We start from the raw sequence: 16415 nt of genomic DNA on the forward strand, positions 1-16415 counted from the left end.
CACATTGAATCTGTAGTTTGCTCTTGATAGGATGGCCATTTTCACAATATTAACTTCACTATTTTAACAATAGTTTTGGGAGAAAAAACCCTTCCCATGGCTAGGGAAGTTATAGGCCCCAGTGAAGACCCTATTGATGTTGTTTTCCTAAGTAGGTTTGTTTTAAGATGTTTTGTAAATATTTATGAGTATCTGTGATGCTCCCAGTCTTGAGTAGAGAAGCTTCTCATTGCAGTGAGCACTAGTTCATGAAGAGACAAATCACTATGCAAAGTACTAAAAGCAAATGACCAAGTATTCAGCTGTAGAGGGATATCTATATCAACTTCCCACCCGAGACTCAAGGAGCACTTCAGAAGAGATGGTGAAAAAATGTAAAATTCAAATGATGGGGAAGGGTGTTGCTTTCCTCTGGATATGGCATAACATTACTCACATGAGCTCCCAGAAGCTATAACTGTCTACATAAGACCTACATGGTAGTAATCCAGTTAATAATTACAGCATTCCCAAACACATCTGGAGTCACACCTGCAAATATGTTGGCCCAGATGTCCATACCATCTAGGCTCATTCAAGGGTCATGCCACTACTGGAGTCATGCCAGTCTGGGTGATCTACAATGCCAACTAGGGCCACAATGACATCTGGGTCTAGGATGCTACCAAGGAACATGTCTGGGTCTGTGGACCTACCACAGCCTGAGTCTGTGTTGACCCATGTCACCACCAAAGACTGCACAGATGCCCAGGAACTGGGACTCCACCTGTAGCCACATTGGTGTCTGAGGGATGTACCTCTACCAGGTCCATATAGATGTGAGTGACATGTGCTGCCACCTGGGGTCATGGTGTCATAAGGATCCAAGCTGTGTTTGGGGCCATGTCTGAGTTTGTGGCCCTGCTGCAGCAAGGGTCTTTGTTGATGTTAGAGGCTCCTGTTGTCATTAAAGGCTGTATGGATGCCTAGAATCTGGGCCACCACCTGAGGCCATGTGGAGGTTCAAAGGCCACACTGCCACTGTTTCCATGCCTATCTAAGTGACCTGTATTGTCAACTGGGGTCATAGTGATATGTGGGCCCAGACTGCTGTCAAGGATCATCTCTGGGTCCATGACCCAACTGCAGTTGTGGTCTGGATTGTTAGCCACTGCCCATATTCCCACCAAGGGCCACATGGGCATCAGGGGTCTGACCAGCCACCTAGGGCCATGTGAGTGTCTATAGCCGAGTCCCTGAAGTAGCCATACAGATCTGAGTGGCCTGTGCTGCCACCTGGGGCCATGGTGTTCATCCCGACCTGGGCTGCTGCCAAAGGCCATGTCTGGTCTGCAGCCTCGGTCTGCGTTGATGTCCATGCCTCCTGATACCACGAAAGCAGTGAGGATATGGCTGCATAGAGTTGGCCCCACTCCTCACTGACGATAACACTAGGGAGAACTGGTCCTGCCCCTCACCAGTTGCAGCACTTGGGAAAGTGGACCCTGCCCTTTGCCTGGGCAGCACAATAGAGCTGACCCTGTTGTCTGGAATACAGGTGAGCCAACCCTGAAGGTATGAGAGTGTGAGAGCCAGCTCCATTGTCTGTCACATGGTGGCATCTGTGAGGGAGAGATACCAGCCTCACTCATCAACCCTTGTCCCTCACTCCTACACCCTCACCAACTACTACAGGCAGGAAACTGGCATCAGGAGAGTGGGCTTGACAGCACAGCCGGGATGACCCTGGTGAGGGAGGGCAGGTGATCCAACCCCATGAACATGCATGGGAGATCTGGCACCATGCCTCATCTGTCACTCGGTGCAGTGGGTGAGGAAGAGATGACCTTCCATCTCCCCCACCTCTCACCATCTGGGGTAGGTGGAAGAGCTGGCCCTGAGGTCAGGAGACTGGGAGAACCGCTGTTGTCCTTCTCTGGCAACAGCTGTCAGGAGAGCAGGCCTTGTACCTCATCCAGGCAGCACAGTGGAGCTGACACTGATTGCTGGGCTCAGGTGAGCTAACACTGTAGATGGGAGAACAGGAGAGCTGCCCCTGATCCTCCCTCAAATACCACATGGTGACATGGATGAGAGAAAGATGCCCTCCCTCTCTACCCCTTGCCACCTGTGGCAGGCAGGAGACCTGGCCCTGAGTTCCTGAAAGAGAGAGACAGAGAGAAAGACAGACAGACAGGCAGACAGACAGACAGAGAGAGAACTAGCCCCACCCTTCACCAACTACAGCACTCTACAGAGCAGGCCCTGCTCCTCACCTGAACAAAACAGTGGGGCTGGCCCTGCTGGTGTGGGTGCAGGTGAGCTGGACCTGAGGGCATGAGAGCTGAACTGGCCCCTGCATTGCTGTCTGCTGCATTGGGTGAACTAGCTGGGGCAATGCAGGAGAACTTGCCCAGGTGGTGAAAATGAGGAAAAACTGGCAGGCTGACCAACCCAGCTACCAGCCAGACCCAGAACCAGGCCTATGAGTTAGCACAACCCAACATTCTCCACATCTATGAACAGCTGGAGCATGTGAAGGGGTCGGACCTGCAGATCCAAGGCTACAGAATCTCCATGACTCAAGGCAACAGTAAAATATCCAAGAGGGATCCCAGTGAGGACCCAGTATCAACAGCATAGCAGAAACCAGAGTCCTCGCACCAGAATAATGACTCATTGCAATGAACACTTACAAGTACAGACGTATGGACTAACAGGTATACTGTGTGACTTTCTGAGGCACACTGAGATTTTTGTTGTTATTATTTTGTTTTCTTTTATATTGTTTTTTATAAATTTTGTATTGGTTCAGGGGGGAGGTTGCAAGGGCAGAGGGTGGATGGAGGGGAAGGGGAGATGAGTGGGATCAGGAGGCATGATGTGAAATTCACAAAGAATTCATTTTAAAAAAGAAACTATGTGAATAAATATTCTTTTCCTTATAGATAAGTGATTTAGGTTTAAATTATTTAAGTAATCAGCTTCAGTTGTATACTTAGTACAAACTTTATGACCAGTTTTAAAAGTCCAAATGCAAGCGCAGTCATGCATTGTTTTCTGACGGGATGCATTCTGAAAAAAGAATCACAGACTGTTTCGTCAACATCAGCGAATATCACATCCCACGTGCAAAACTAGACAAGAGCAGTCGATTGCTCAACGTAAGGTGTGCAATGATGATGGTGGGCATAACATGGCACAATGTTTTACAGTGAACTTTTTAATATAAGGTTACACCTAAATTAGCACCAAAAGTTACAGAATACATGAATGATTGTTAAGGGTCATTCATTATAATTATTAAGTGCTAACTTGTTATGTTTTCATATGACACAGTGTCTGCTCTGAGTAGTGGGTCTGCTCAAATATACTCCTAACTCAGGGCACTGCAGTGTTATGACAGCTACGATGGCAGAAGGTTAGAGAAACTTCTTAGCACCATTATACTCTTAAGTGAGCACCACCCTACACGTGGTGTGTCACTAATGAAAATATTGTTATGTGGCACATGACTATAGAATAAAGCTATGTCTTCTACATAACTAAATAAATGGAAGAGCCATTAAATCGCATGTATTGAAAGAATATTGCATAGGGTAAACTTCATTGGTGGTATGGGATAAAAGATATGGAAGAGAAATGCCTGTTCTGTATAATTAATAAATATTGCAAACACCACTCCTTAACCTCCCCCAATATTGTTAACACTGATATCCTGAAGAACAATAAAGCCCACTTTATATTATTTTTCAAAAGATGTTACTATTTTAGCAATACGGTACTCTACTGGCTACCTCATACAACATTTGAATAATTTAATTTTTTCCTGTGACATGAACCTCTCTCTTTAAATGTTTTGTATAAGGAGGTGCTACATATTTTGTCTAAGGAACACAATGCCAACATAAAACTTAAATCTCTAAAATTTATATTTAACTTGAATCCTTAGAACTTAGCTTATAGAGATACTCAAATCATGCAATGTTAACTTTTAATTTGGAACCCAAACTCCAGAAATCTGTAAAGTACTAATAAATGACTTAACATGAATTAATCTATAAATATGTTTTCAAATATAAATTTTATTTTGTGGTTTTTGAGACCAAGCTACAGAATTTTTACTTCTACTTGACTGATTCTTGAAAAATGCAAGTCTCTTTACAGTCAGGCTTTCCCTGTAACTTCCCACAGCTGTAGGGTGCCACCTAGAGGCTCACAAGAGTAGGATACTTTGGAAATCTTTTTTTTTTTAAGATTTTTTCATTTTATTTTATTTTTAATCATTTCTTTCCTTTCCTTCCACCAAGCATTCCTATTTATCCTTTCTTGCTCTTTTGCAAATTCATTGTCTCTTTTTCAACAATTGTATATATATATATGTATATATATATATATAATTTCTACATATATAAGCACAACCTGCTCATCCTGTGTAATGCTACTTTCATGTATGTTTTAAGGGCTGACCATTTGGTTTTGGATAACCAATTGGCACTCTCTTCTCTAAGGACTATTTCTCCTGCTCTCTGTATGTGTGTATGTCTGTCTTGGTGATGTGGGTAGATGCCCATGGATGCCAGAGGTGTTAGGTACCCTGGGAACTGGAGTTACATGTATTAAGAGCTGTCCGATGTGAGTGCTAGGAACCAAGCATCTGTCTTCTGGAAGAAGCTTTCACGTCTTATTTTAGAAAAGTGCATAAATGCTATCCGTTGATAATGTGAATATTATTTGAGTTAATAAGTCAATATTTTTCATGATAACATGAGTTTTCAAAGGGGTTATCCATTTGATCTTTATATGTTCTTTTATAGTCTGTATACAATGAGGAGATGGCTTCTTAATGTCTTAGTGAAATGTTAGCATGAACATCTCATTGAGCGTGTCATCAGTCCTAATTTCATGATGGTCTGGATCATTTGGATCTAGGCTATCTACTGGCTCAGTAATAGCATATCAAACTGAAATCACAAAGGAGGCAAACATATGGCTTCTTCTCTTCAGTCTTGTGTTGAAGGGGATACTACTTCAGCACAATGTAGATGCAGCTTCTAGGAGGCCTTCCCTGTGGTCTCATCCCAGTTGAGTGACCTCTCAGCTCTGACAGATGTAACAAACCCACTTTTCCTGCCCAGGCTGAAACTTACAGCAGGGAAAGCATGTCTGCTATAATATCAAAGTAGGAGACCAAGTTCCAGCAACAATCATGTGACTATTATTACACGCCAACATCTCAACCTTATTCCAGTCAAGAGCTGAAGTTTGGAAAAGGTTAGGGATAATCCTACCACAGTCATTAGTTTAGACTTAATCTTTTTAATTCTACTCAACTATACAACTATTTTGCAACATAAGGTATCCTGCTTACTTTGAAATAAAGTTTTCATTTACCTTCAAACCTAATGTTCAGTAAATGTATTAGTGAGACTCTACTCATCCTTCATTCCTTCATGAATTTTCATGTTGTAATGTCAAGCAAGTAAATTCATTGCTGATTGTGTATTGACGTCCTCTGCATATCGATTGCAAATAAGTATTGTTTTCTTTGATTTGTTCATGACAAGTACATTACAAAGAGTTTGTGTGATTATTGTAGTCACAGGAAACAATCATTCTCATATTGCTCTTGTTAGCTATTTAGGAAGAAAATTAAACTATATAATAGTTTTTCTGTTTCTTCAACTTCCTCTCCAACATGAAATTTTGACCAGTCTGTTGCTGCATCTGCTTGCTCGTCTTTCATTATAAATTTGATCACTTCCTACATTCTATTTTTTAAAATCCTTAATGCTTTTCTGTACATTAAAATGTAGCTTTTTTCCATTTTATTTCATTCTTTATCTTGCACTTGAAAAGTAGAAATTTACTAATATGAGAGAAGCTGATGAAATGAAGGGAAGGGTTACTTAAAGTTGTTTGAATGTGTGAGTACTTTGGAGCAACAAATCAAAAATTTGGCAACAGAAAACTCATAGAAAATAAAAGCGTGAAGGTTGGCAGAGTCCATCTTGTAGCAGCAAGACGCTCATGTGAAGAGCAAGGCTGAGAAGGAATATACACTTCTGATTGTTCAGGATGATGGCTCAGGTCCTCGTAATTTATAAATTCTTTTTTGCAGTTTTGTGACTCTAAGAACCTCTAAGAACGGCCTACAGACAGAGACATCCATTTCATCCCACTGGGTATTTCTGCTTTAGATACCAGTTTTGGAAGCAATCCAGTCCCGGAAGGCAGTCACTCTAGTATAAACACCAGGCTTGTTGGGTTGGCCACATTCATCTCCCCAGCTCACTATACCAGCAAGGTACCAGATATCTCTAACATCTGAAGCAACCAGTGGTCCTCCGGAGTCACCCTAAGGAAAAAAGGAAAGATTTCTTATTTGTAATTCAGCTTACAAAGGCAGAAATTTTATTTACTCAAGATAAACTATAGTGAACCTAGTCGTTTTCAAGTCCTCAGTGTTGTAGAATATTAGTTTAAGAGGTGCTATATTTGTTCAGGCTGTGGGAAATTTAATGAAGCAAAGACGTGTTGCATTTTTTTATGCTGAATTTGTTTAACTCTTTGAAACTGTGTTACTTTTCCTGTCTGAAACACTGACTGGTCTAATAAAGAGCTTCATGGCCAATAGCTTGGCAGATGAGGGATAGGCAGGGCTGCCAAACAGTGAGAATAAATAGGAGGAGAAATCTAGAAAAAGAGAGAGGAGCAAAAAAGGAGAAGGAGAAGCCATCCATCCAGTCATCCACAGAGTAAGAAGGAAAGAAAGGTATATAGAATAAAGAAAGGTAAAAGACCAAGAGGCTAAACGTAGTTAAAGAGAAATGGGATGAATTAAGTTCGAAAAGCTGGCCAGATACAAGCCAAGCTAAGCCACACAGCCATAAGTAAGAATAAGTCTCCATGTATTTCTTTGGGAACTAGGTAGCTGGCCCACAAAGAGAGAAAAAAACAAAGCCAACTACTCATCAGGATATTGAAATACACAGTGATGCAGCTGCCCACAGAAAGGCATTCTGCTGCCAGAGGAGTTGGTTTGGCCTCCGGTTTCAGAACACAGACAGAAAGTCCATTCAGCTGAAGAACAAATAGTACTGTGGACTTAGCTGATTCAGCTGACCATAGACCATATCATTCCTTCTTCGGGTTGTCTCCTTATTAATGTGACCTAACTTACCAGAAAGTGGTGGATAGTCTATTAGATAAGGAACACAGACAATAGCTTTAGAAATCTGCAGAGACCTTAACATTTGAGGCTGGAGAAGTGGCTCAACTTCTAAGAGTATGTATTGCTCTTCAGAGGACCAAGTGTGGTTTCTAGTACTCAAAAACACTGCTCACAAAGGTCTTTTACGCAAGCTCCGGGGATATCCAACACTTGTGGCCTCCACAAGAAGCTACACTCACTTGCACATATACACATAGTTTAAAAAATAAGTATTTAAAAATGGCACTTCACAATCCTACTGAGTTTGGGATGGCAATTAAATTTTTACCTCGTCTCACACTAACAGCCTAAAACATATTAATGGAAATAGCTTTGACGTATGTGGAGATTTGAGATTAAATTTAGACAAGAGTTTAATTTGGAAGATATGGCTTTGGGGAAGTCACTTAAGCAATGACAGCTCATTTTTTAAGATGGTTTGTTTGAAGGTGCATAGAGAAAGAGCAGAAAATTTCACATGAGACCTGAATCTTGACTTCTCAGGCACAAAGATTACCGATCAGAATGATAACTAGAGTAAGAAACCAAATATCAGTAGATGGAAGGGAAGGGAGAAATCAGTGTGGAACCTGATCATGGGCTGGGTTCATTAATCAGGATCATGGAACCCAAAGAAAGATCTTGTTTTAGAAAGTAGGAAATTGCCAAATAACACTGAGATGAGAAAGACCAGATCCAGGTGACAGTGTTGTTTTAGCTTCCTAATGGGTTTTGTGATGCTGAAACTCCATCTAAAAGAAGACACAATGGGGCACTCTCCTTGAATTGGGAAAAAGGCAATGACCACACTACCCTTCTGCTAGTGTGGCCTCAGCAGGATCTACTAATACTGAAAATTTAGCAGCAAGAGTCTTATGAAGTCAAGTGTTCAAAATCCATTTGAAACTTTAATCGTTCTGTGACGAACCAGGGAAGGCAACATCTAAACAGCAGCTCTGAGGTGACACAAAGATCTTAAAGCAACCATTTCTAAAAGTCACAGTATCTCAGTGTATAAGATGAATGGAAAACTAAAGAAATAATAAATAAAGGAAATCTCGGCAAAGAATAAAATAAAACCCCCAGAATTTAGTAATCTAATAGCCAAAACTTAAAACACAGTTCAGCAGATAAACTTTGTGGAAGAAAGGCTTTGAGAGGATAGAGACTAGACTCAAAGTAAAGAATTCACCCAAGAAAATAACAGAGAAAAGGAAAGTGGAAACAACAATGAATTCATGAACCTCTGGAACTATCACCAGAAACATCACATTAAAGTCTCAGAACACAGGGAGGCAGAAAATGGAACTCAAAAAGAAATTCAAAGAAAATTTCCTTGGGCTAGCAAAGGACATAAGCCTATGGATTCAGAAGAACTGAGCAAACTCCAAGATTAATAAAGACAAGGACATATATGCTTAGACAGAGGATCAAACCTCTGTACAGACAAAGGAAAATCCTTGAAGACAGGAGCGATGTGTACAGGCAAATCTGATGGCTGTAGACTCTGCTCATCTATCAAGGGAGCCATGATGAAAGGGCCCAAAGAGAATGATTAGTCTCAAACTTTTTATCTGGCAAAACTATTCTACAGAAATAATAACAACCTTGTCATCAACAGACCTACATCAAAAGTATGGTTACAGGAAGTTCCTAAAACAGAAAAGGAATCTTAGAAAGGAAAGGGACATGAAAATCTTTGAGTAAACAGATTTTTCTTCTCTACCTGAATACCTGACCTATGCTTAGCAATAAAGGAAAACATTGCCTAATGCAGCTCTCCACAAAGAAGTTTAAATATTTATACTTATTAATATTTAATAAAAAAGGATGATAGAGATTTTAAAGAAGGTATATTTTCTATTCTACACTACATTCAAAAGAATAAATTTTAATAGCAGTGGACTGTGATAAAGTATATATCACATACATGTATTTACGCAAACAAGTTAGAGTAATTGCTGCATTTTTCTACGAAGAAATAGTTAAGAGTAGAAACAGATAAAACAAATGGGATTCCAAAACAAGTAATTATGTGATGTTATTTAACATTCTGAAAATCACAGGATTAAAGAGATAGAGAAAAATAGCAATTGTGTGAAATTAGAGATAGCAGGGGAGGGCAAAAGTTTACTACCCAATGTAGATCTTCACAGTAATGGAATAGACTCCATCTTGACTAGAATGACAATTCCAAAAATCTGTCTTAGGCATGTACCTGGATGCATTTTTTGTGCCACTGTCTGCTCCCCAGATTTTATATAACTATATCTCCCTATAGTTTTATCATAGTTGTGTAATGCAACCACAGGAAACTGAGTAATGAGTACACTTGAGGGCTGGCAAGAAGGCTCAGAGAAGGAAAGCATGTACCACTAAGCCAAGCTCCCAGAATTCAGTCCCTGAAGCATGCATATGGAAGGAAAGAATCTGCCCCATATAGTTTTCCTCTGGCTTCCACATGAATATTGTGTTACATGTATGTCCACATACCACACACACACAATTAAATAGCACGCAGCACAAGCTGTTTAAAAGAGAACATGTGACCTCCTTCTGTGAAATCTATGCAGCTCTCAAGTCATTGTATACTAAACTAGTAGGCAAGCCCATACCTGGCATGCGTCTTTCTCTCCTTTTAAGAAGCCAGCACACAACATCCTAGGAGTGATGGCACCATTGTAAGATTGAGGTCGATTGCATGTTTGGGTGTCTATGTAGTCCACCTGTACTTGCCGAAGGTGATTCTGGGTGAAACCTGAGAAAAGACAGTCATCTTTATACATACGTGTATTTTATAAACCTCAAAAACATCTGCTTTGATTAGTAGATAAGATGGCAATATACATGTGGGGGGTGTTTAAGAACAGTAATATTTGATGATCTCTCTCTAACTAGTTTAAACTTTATAACTAGTGACTTTGTTTGGTGGAGAACAGCTGTATGATTACTTAATCTTCACAATTAGGTATATCAACAAACCCTAATTTCTCATGTGGCCAATTGTCTAGTATAAAATTCAGTAGGCAAAAGCCTAGTATAGCACCGTATGCTTGAAACATCAGTGCTGGGGAGACAGAGGCATGTGGATTCTGGAGGCTTGCTGGCTGCCAGTATAGCTGAAACAGCTAGATCTAGGTTCACTAAGACATCCTATCAAAAACATAAGTGGCAGTTCATGCTGGCAAGGACGTGGAACAAGAGGAACACTCCTCCATTGCTGGTAGGAGTGCAAACATGTACAGCCACTGTGGAAATCAATATAGAGGTTGGTTCCTCAGAAAACTGGGAATCAATATACCACAAGGCTCAGCTGTTGTGGAATATTAGTTTAAGGTTTGTTACATTTGTTTATGCTGTGGAATGCTAGTTTAATAATGCAAAGATATGTTGCATTCTTTTAGGTTGCATTTGTTTAATTCTGTAAGGTTGTATTACTTTGTCTACCTAAGACACCTGATGGGTCAAATAAAGAGCTGAACATCCAATAGCTAGGCAGGAGAGGGATAGATGGGAGTGCCCAAGTAGAGAGAATAAATGGGGGAAAAATCTAGGCTCCAGAGAAGAGCAAGGAGAGAGAAAAGGAGGAGAGGAGGATACCAAGTGCCAATCATGTAGTCACACAGCTAGCGATGGAGTAAGAAGGAAAGAAAGATGATATATAAAGAAAGGGAAAACGCCTAGATGCAAAAAATAGCTAAGGATAAATGGGATAATATAAGTTAGAAAAGCTACCTAGAAACAAGCTAAGCTAAGACTGGGCATTTAGAAGTAAGAATAACTCTCCATGGATATATTTAGAAGCTGAGTGGTAGGACACCAAAGAGAAAAAAACTACACCCAGCTACACTATTCTTAGGTATATACCTAAAGGACACTCCTTGTTACTACAAGGATATTTGCTCATCTATATTCATAGCAGCTTTATTCATAGTATCCAGAAACTGGAAACAACATAGATGCCTTTCAACTTAAGAATGGATAATGAAAATGTGCATTTGGGAGACAGAGTTAGGTGGATCTCTACAAATTCATGATCAGTCTAGACTACAAAGAGAGTTGCAGGACAGCAAAGGCTGCACAGAAAAACCTTGTATCAAAATATCAAAAGAAGAAATGAAAATATGGAACATTTACACAATGGAGTATTACTCAGCTGTTAAAAATAATGATATGTTCTAGAACATTCAGCTGTGCTATTAATTCTCTAGTATGACTGTTCTCCAGTTTCTTCATGTGGGCACTTAGTGCTATAAACTTTTCTCTCAGCACTGCTTTCAAAGTGTCCCATAAGTTTGTGTATGTTGTGTATTCATTCTCATTGAATTCCAGGAAGTCTTTAATTTCTTTTTTTATTTCTTCCTTTACCCAGGGATGGTGCAATTGGGCATTGTTCAATTTCCCTGAGTTTGTAGGGTTTCTGCGATTTGTGTTATTGTTGAATTCTAATTTTAATGCATGGTGGTCTGATAAGATACAGGGGGTTATTCCAATTTTTTTGTATCTGTGGAGATTTGCTATGTTTCCTATTATGTGGTCAATTTTAGAGAAGGTTCCATGTGGTGCCGAGAAGAAGGTATATCCCCTTGTGTTCAGGTGGAATGTTCTATAGATGTCTGCTAAACCCAGTTGGGTCATGACTTCTATTAGTTCTTTTGTTTCTTTGTTAAGTTTCTGTCTGGAGTTCCTGTCTAGTGGTGAGAGCAGAGTGTTGAAGTCTCCTACTATTAGTGTGTGAGATTTATGTGCAATTTGAGCTTTAGTAATGTTTCTTTCACGAATGTAGGTGCCATTGTATTGGGGCGTCAATGTTTAAAATTGAGACTTCCTCTTGATGGACTTTTCCTTTGATGAATATGAAGTGTCCTTCTTCATCTCTTTTGATTGATTTTAATTTGAAGTCTAGTTTGTTAGATATTAGGATTGCTACACCTGCTTGTTTCTTGGGACTGTTTGATTGGAAGATCTTTTCCCAACCCTTTACTCTGAGATAACATCTGTCTTTGATGTTGAGATGTGTTTCTTGTATACAGCAGAAGGAAGGGTTCTGTCTTCTTATCCATTTTGCTAGTCTGTGTCTTTCTATAGGCAAGTTGAGACCATTGACATTGAGGGATATTAATGACCATTGATTGATGATTTTGTTTGTGCTTGATTTATTGTTAGTGAAGTTATTTTGTGTAGTTTCTCCTCCCTTTTTCTTTTGGTGTTTTGTAAAGTGGGATTATATATTGCGTGTGTCTTATTATCTTCCTTGGATCTAGGTTTTCCTTCTAGCAATTTCTGTAGAGCTGTATTCATGGATGCGTATTGTTTAAATCTGGCTCTGTCATGGAAGATTTTGTTTTTTCCATCTATGGTAATTGAAAGCTTTGCAGGATATAGTAGTCTGGGCTGGCATCCTTGTTCCCTTAGCGTTTGTAGGCCATCTATCCAGGATCTTCTGGTTTTCATCGTTTCCATTGAGAAGTCAGGTGTAATTCAGACAGGTCTGCCTTTGTATGTTACTTGGCCTTTTTCTTTAGCTGCTCTTAATATTTTCTCTTTATTCTGTAGGTTTGATATTTTGATTATTATGTGGTGAGGTGACTTCTTTTTCTGGTGGAGCCTATTTTGTGTTCTGTAAGATTCTTGTATTTTCATAGTCATATCCTTCTTTAGGTTAGGGAAGTGTAAGACTTGTATATCAAAAACTGAGTCTTTAAAGAAAGAAATCAAAGAGGAAACCAGAAAATGGAAAGATCTCCCATGCTCTTGGATTGGTAGGATCAACATAATAAAAATGGCAATCTTGCCAAAAGCAGTCTACAGATTCAATGCAATCCCTGTCCAAATTCCATCACAATTCTTCAAGGACCTGGAAAGAACTTTATATGGAAAAACAAAAGGCCCAGGATAGCCAAAACAACCCTATACAATAAAGGAACTTCAGGAGGCCTCACCATACCTGACTTCAAGCTCTATTATAGGCTATAGTCCTGAAAACAGCTTGGTATTGGCACAAAAATAGACACGTCGACCAATGGAACCGAATTGAAAACCCTGATTTTAACCCACACACCTATGAACACTTGATTTTTTTTTGTTACTGTGATTTTTTTTATTATTATTATTTTTAATTTATTTTTCGGTTTAAATTTAGATAAGAAACAAGGTTGCTTCACAAGTCAGTTCCAGGTCCCTCTACCTTTCCCTCCCCTCCTCCCGTGCCCTCCTCCCAACCCCCCCCATTATCCCCTCATTTCCCCAGGGAGGGTGAGGCCCTCCATGGGGGTGTCCATAGTCTGTCATTTCATATAGGGCAGGGCCCAGACCCTTCCCCAAGAGTTCAGGGTGAGAGTGCACCTCACATTGTTGGATGGGAGTCCAAAGTCCGTGTGTATACTTGGGATGGGTACTGATCCGCTGCCCAAGGCTCAATAGATTACCTAGGCCTCCTCACTGACACATTCAGGGGGTCTTGATCAGTCCCATGCTGGATTCCCAGGCTGATGCCTGGGATTCAAGAGTTAACCTTTGTCAGGTCAGCTGTTTCTGGGGGTTAAACCAGCCCAGTCTTAATCCCTTTGGTCATCAGTCCTCCCTCTCTGTTACTAGCTTTCTTGAGTTCAGCTCAACACTTAACCGAGGGAGTCTGCCTCTTCTTCGATCAGCCACTAAATGAAGTTTCTCTGGCCATGGGATTGTAGGCTGGCACTCCCCAGATCTATGTCTAAATTTTTGACAAAGAAGCTAAAACTATACAACGGAAAAAAAGAAAGCATCTTCAACAAATGGTGCTGGCAGAACTGGGTACTGGTATGCAGAAGACTGCAGATAGAGCCATGTTTATCGCCTTGTACAAAACTTAAGTCCAAATGGATCAAAGATCTCAACATAAATCCAGCCACACTGAAACTTTTAGAAGAGAAAGTGGGAGATATTCTTCATCGAGTTGGTACAGGAGACCACTTCCTGAACATAACACTAGTGGCACAAATACTGAGATCAAAAATTAACAAATGGGACCTCTTGAAACTAAAAAGTAAGGCAAAGGACACAGTCAACAAGACAAAAAGGCAGTCCACAGAATGGGAAAAGATATTCAGTAACCCCACATCTGACAGAGGGCTAATCTCCGAAAGTTACAAAGAACTCAAAAAGCAAGTCTCCAAAACACCAAAGGATCCAATTAAAAGGTGGAGTACAGAACTAAATAGAGAATTCTCAACAGAGGAGGCTAAAATGGCCAATAGACACTTAAGAAAGTGCTCAACATCCTTAGCCATTGGGGAAATGCAAATCATAATAACTCTGAGATACCATCTTACTCCTGTCAGAATGGCTAAAATCAAAAACACCGAAGACAATTTATGCTGGAGAGGATGTGGAGAGAGGGGAACACTCCTCCACTGCTGGTAGGAGTGCCAACTCATACAGCCACTTTGGAAAGCAGTATGGAGATTCCTCAGGAAAATGGGAATCAATCTACCACAAGACCCAGTAATTCCACTCTTAGGCATATATCCAAAGGAGGCAAATTCATACAACAAGGGCATCTGCTCCTCTATGTTCATAGCAGCATTATTTGTAATAGCCAGAACCTGGAAGCAACCTAGATGCCCCTCAACTGAAGAGTGGATAGAGAAAATGTGGTACATTTACACAATGGAGTTTTGCTCAGCAGAAAAAAACAATGGAATCTTGAAATTCGCAGGTAAATGGAAAGCACTGGAAGAAACCATCCTGAGTGAGGTAACCCAATCGCAAAAAGACAAACATGGTATGTACTCACTCATATATGGATTTTAGACATGGATCAAGATAGTGCCAGTCTGCACTTCCACTGATAGAGAGTCTGGGAAACAGGAAAGAACCTAAAAGATATGCATAGTACCCAAGAGAAGAGGAATGAGGCTAGATCCTCTGAACAGATGGGGAACACGCAAGGGGTGGGGAGGAGTGGGAACTGGGAAGAAGAGAGGAGAAGAAGAGGAAGAGAGAGTAGGTCATGGGGGAACAGGAAGGTTGAGTGGGGGACAGAATAGGGGGAAGAGGGAATCATAGGTTAGAAGACAGATCAGGCACCAGTGTGACCTCTAGTGATCTAAAGGGATGACACCAACTGGCAAACTAAGCAATAGTGGAGAGACCACCTCGAATGCCCATTCCTGACAATGAACTTGATGTCTATAACCATCCTGGAGCCTTCATCCAGTGACTGAAGGAAGCAGAGGCAAACACCCACAGTTAAGCACTGAACTGAACCCAAGGAACCCAGGACAGAGAGAGAGGAGCGATGAGAAAATTGGCAAAGAATGGGCTGGCAAAACCAGCAGAGACAGCTGATCTGAATAGGGGAGAGCTCTTGGACCCCAGACCGACAGCTGGGAGGCCAGCATGGGACTGATCCGGACCCCCTGAATGTGAGTGTCAGTGAGGAGGCCTTGGCAACCTATGGGGCCCTGAGCAGTGGATCAGTGTCTATCCCTGGAATACAAACAAACATCATTGTCCATAGCACAAAGAGGGATGCTCTCTCAGCCTGGACTCTTAGGGGAGTGCCTGGACCCTACCCTGAGTGAAATGACAGACTCTAGATATCCCCTATGTGAAGGAATTGGCAATAGGGTGGAAGGCTGGGGGTATGGGAGGTGCAGGAGGAGGGGAGGGAGAGGGAACTGGGATTGACATGTAAAACAAGCTATTTAAAATAAAAAAATAAATGGTAATTATGCTACAATCCACAGACCCAGAAGCTAAATAACAAGAAAAGCTCAAGGGTGAATGAACAGATCTTCCTGGGAAGGGGAAGTAGAATAGATTTTTTAGGTAGACTCAGAGTAGATGGGATGAGAACAGGTAGGATCAGGAAGGTGCAGGGAGAGTAGGGAGAGAGCACTTGGAGGACATTTGGGGAGCAATGTGGAAACCTAATGCAGTGGAAACTCCTTGCAATCTACAAGAGTGACCCCGGTAAAGACTCCTAGTAATGATGGTTACAGAACCTGAACCAGCCATCTTCTATAACCAGGCAAGTCTTCCAGCAGTGGAACTGGGTCATTAATCCATCCACAAAACCTTCAATATACAATGTGTCCTACAAGATGTGTAAGGGTAATAGTGGCACAGAACTTATGGGAGTGGTCAACCAATGCCATGCCACGAGAGAAATCCCACACCTGATATGGCTTGAATGGCCAGGAACAAGAGGCTGGACAACCCAGACATCCAGGATAGAACC

The 16415-nt window shown here is 41.0% G+C and overlaps 1 protein-coding gene across 1 annotated transcript in view; it reads right to left on the reverse strand.

Moving 5' to 3' along the window:
- Nucleotides 1-4046: 4046 nt before the first annotated feature.
- Nucleotides 4047-16415, reverse strand: part of LOC101823627 (transmembrane serine protease 11E) — a 47575-nt gene continuing 35206 nt past the window's right edge. The window contains exons 9-10 of the mRNA XM_040747294.1: nucleotides 9808-9950; nucleotides 4047-6337 (exon numbers count right to left, since the gene is read on the reverse strand). Coding sequence (XP_040603228.1) covers nucleotides 6176-6337; nucleotides 9808-9950 — 305 coding nt within the window. The 3' untranslated portion in view covers nucleotides 4047-6175. The remainder of the gene's footprint in view (nucleotides 6338-9807; nucleotides 9951-16415) is intronic.

This window comes from Mesocricetus auratus, unplaced genomic scaffold (assembly GCF_017639785.1).
Source record: "Mesocricetus auratus isolate SY011 unplaced genomic scaffold, BCM_Maur_2.0 Super-Scaffold_100006, whole genome shotgun sequence".
Classification (NCBI taxonomy): Eukaryota; Metazoa; Chordata; class Mammalia; order Rodentia; family Cricetidae; genus Mesocricetus; species Mesocricetus auratus.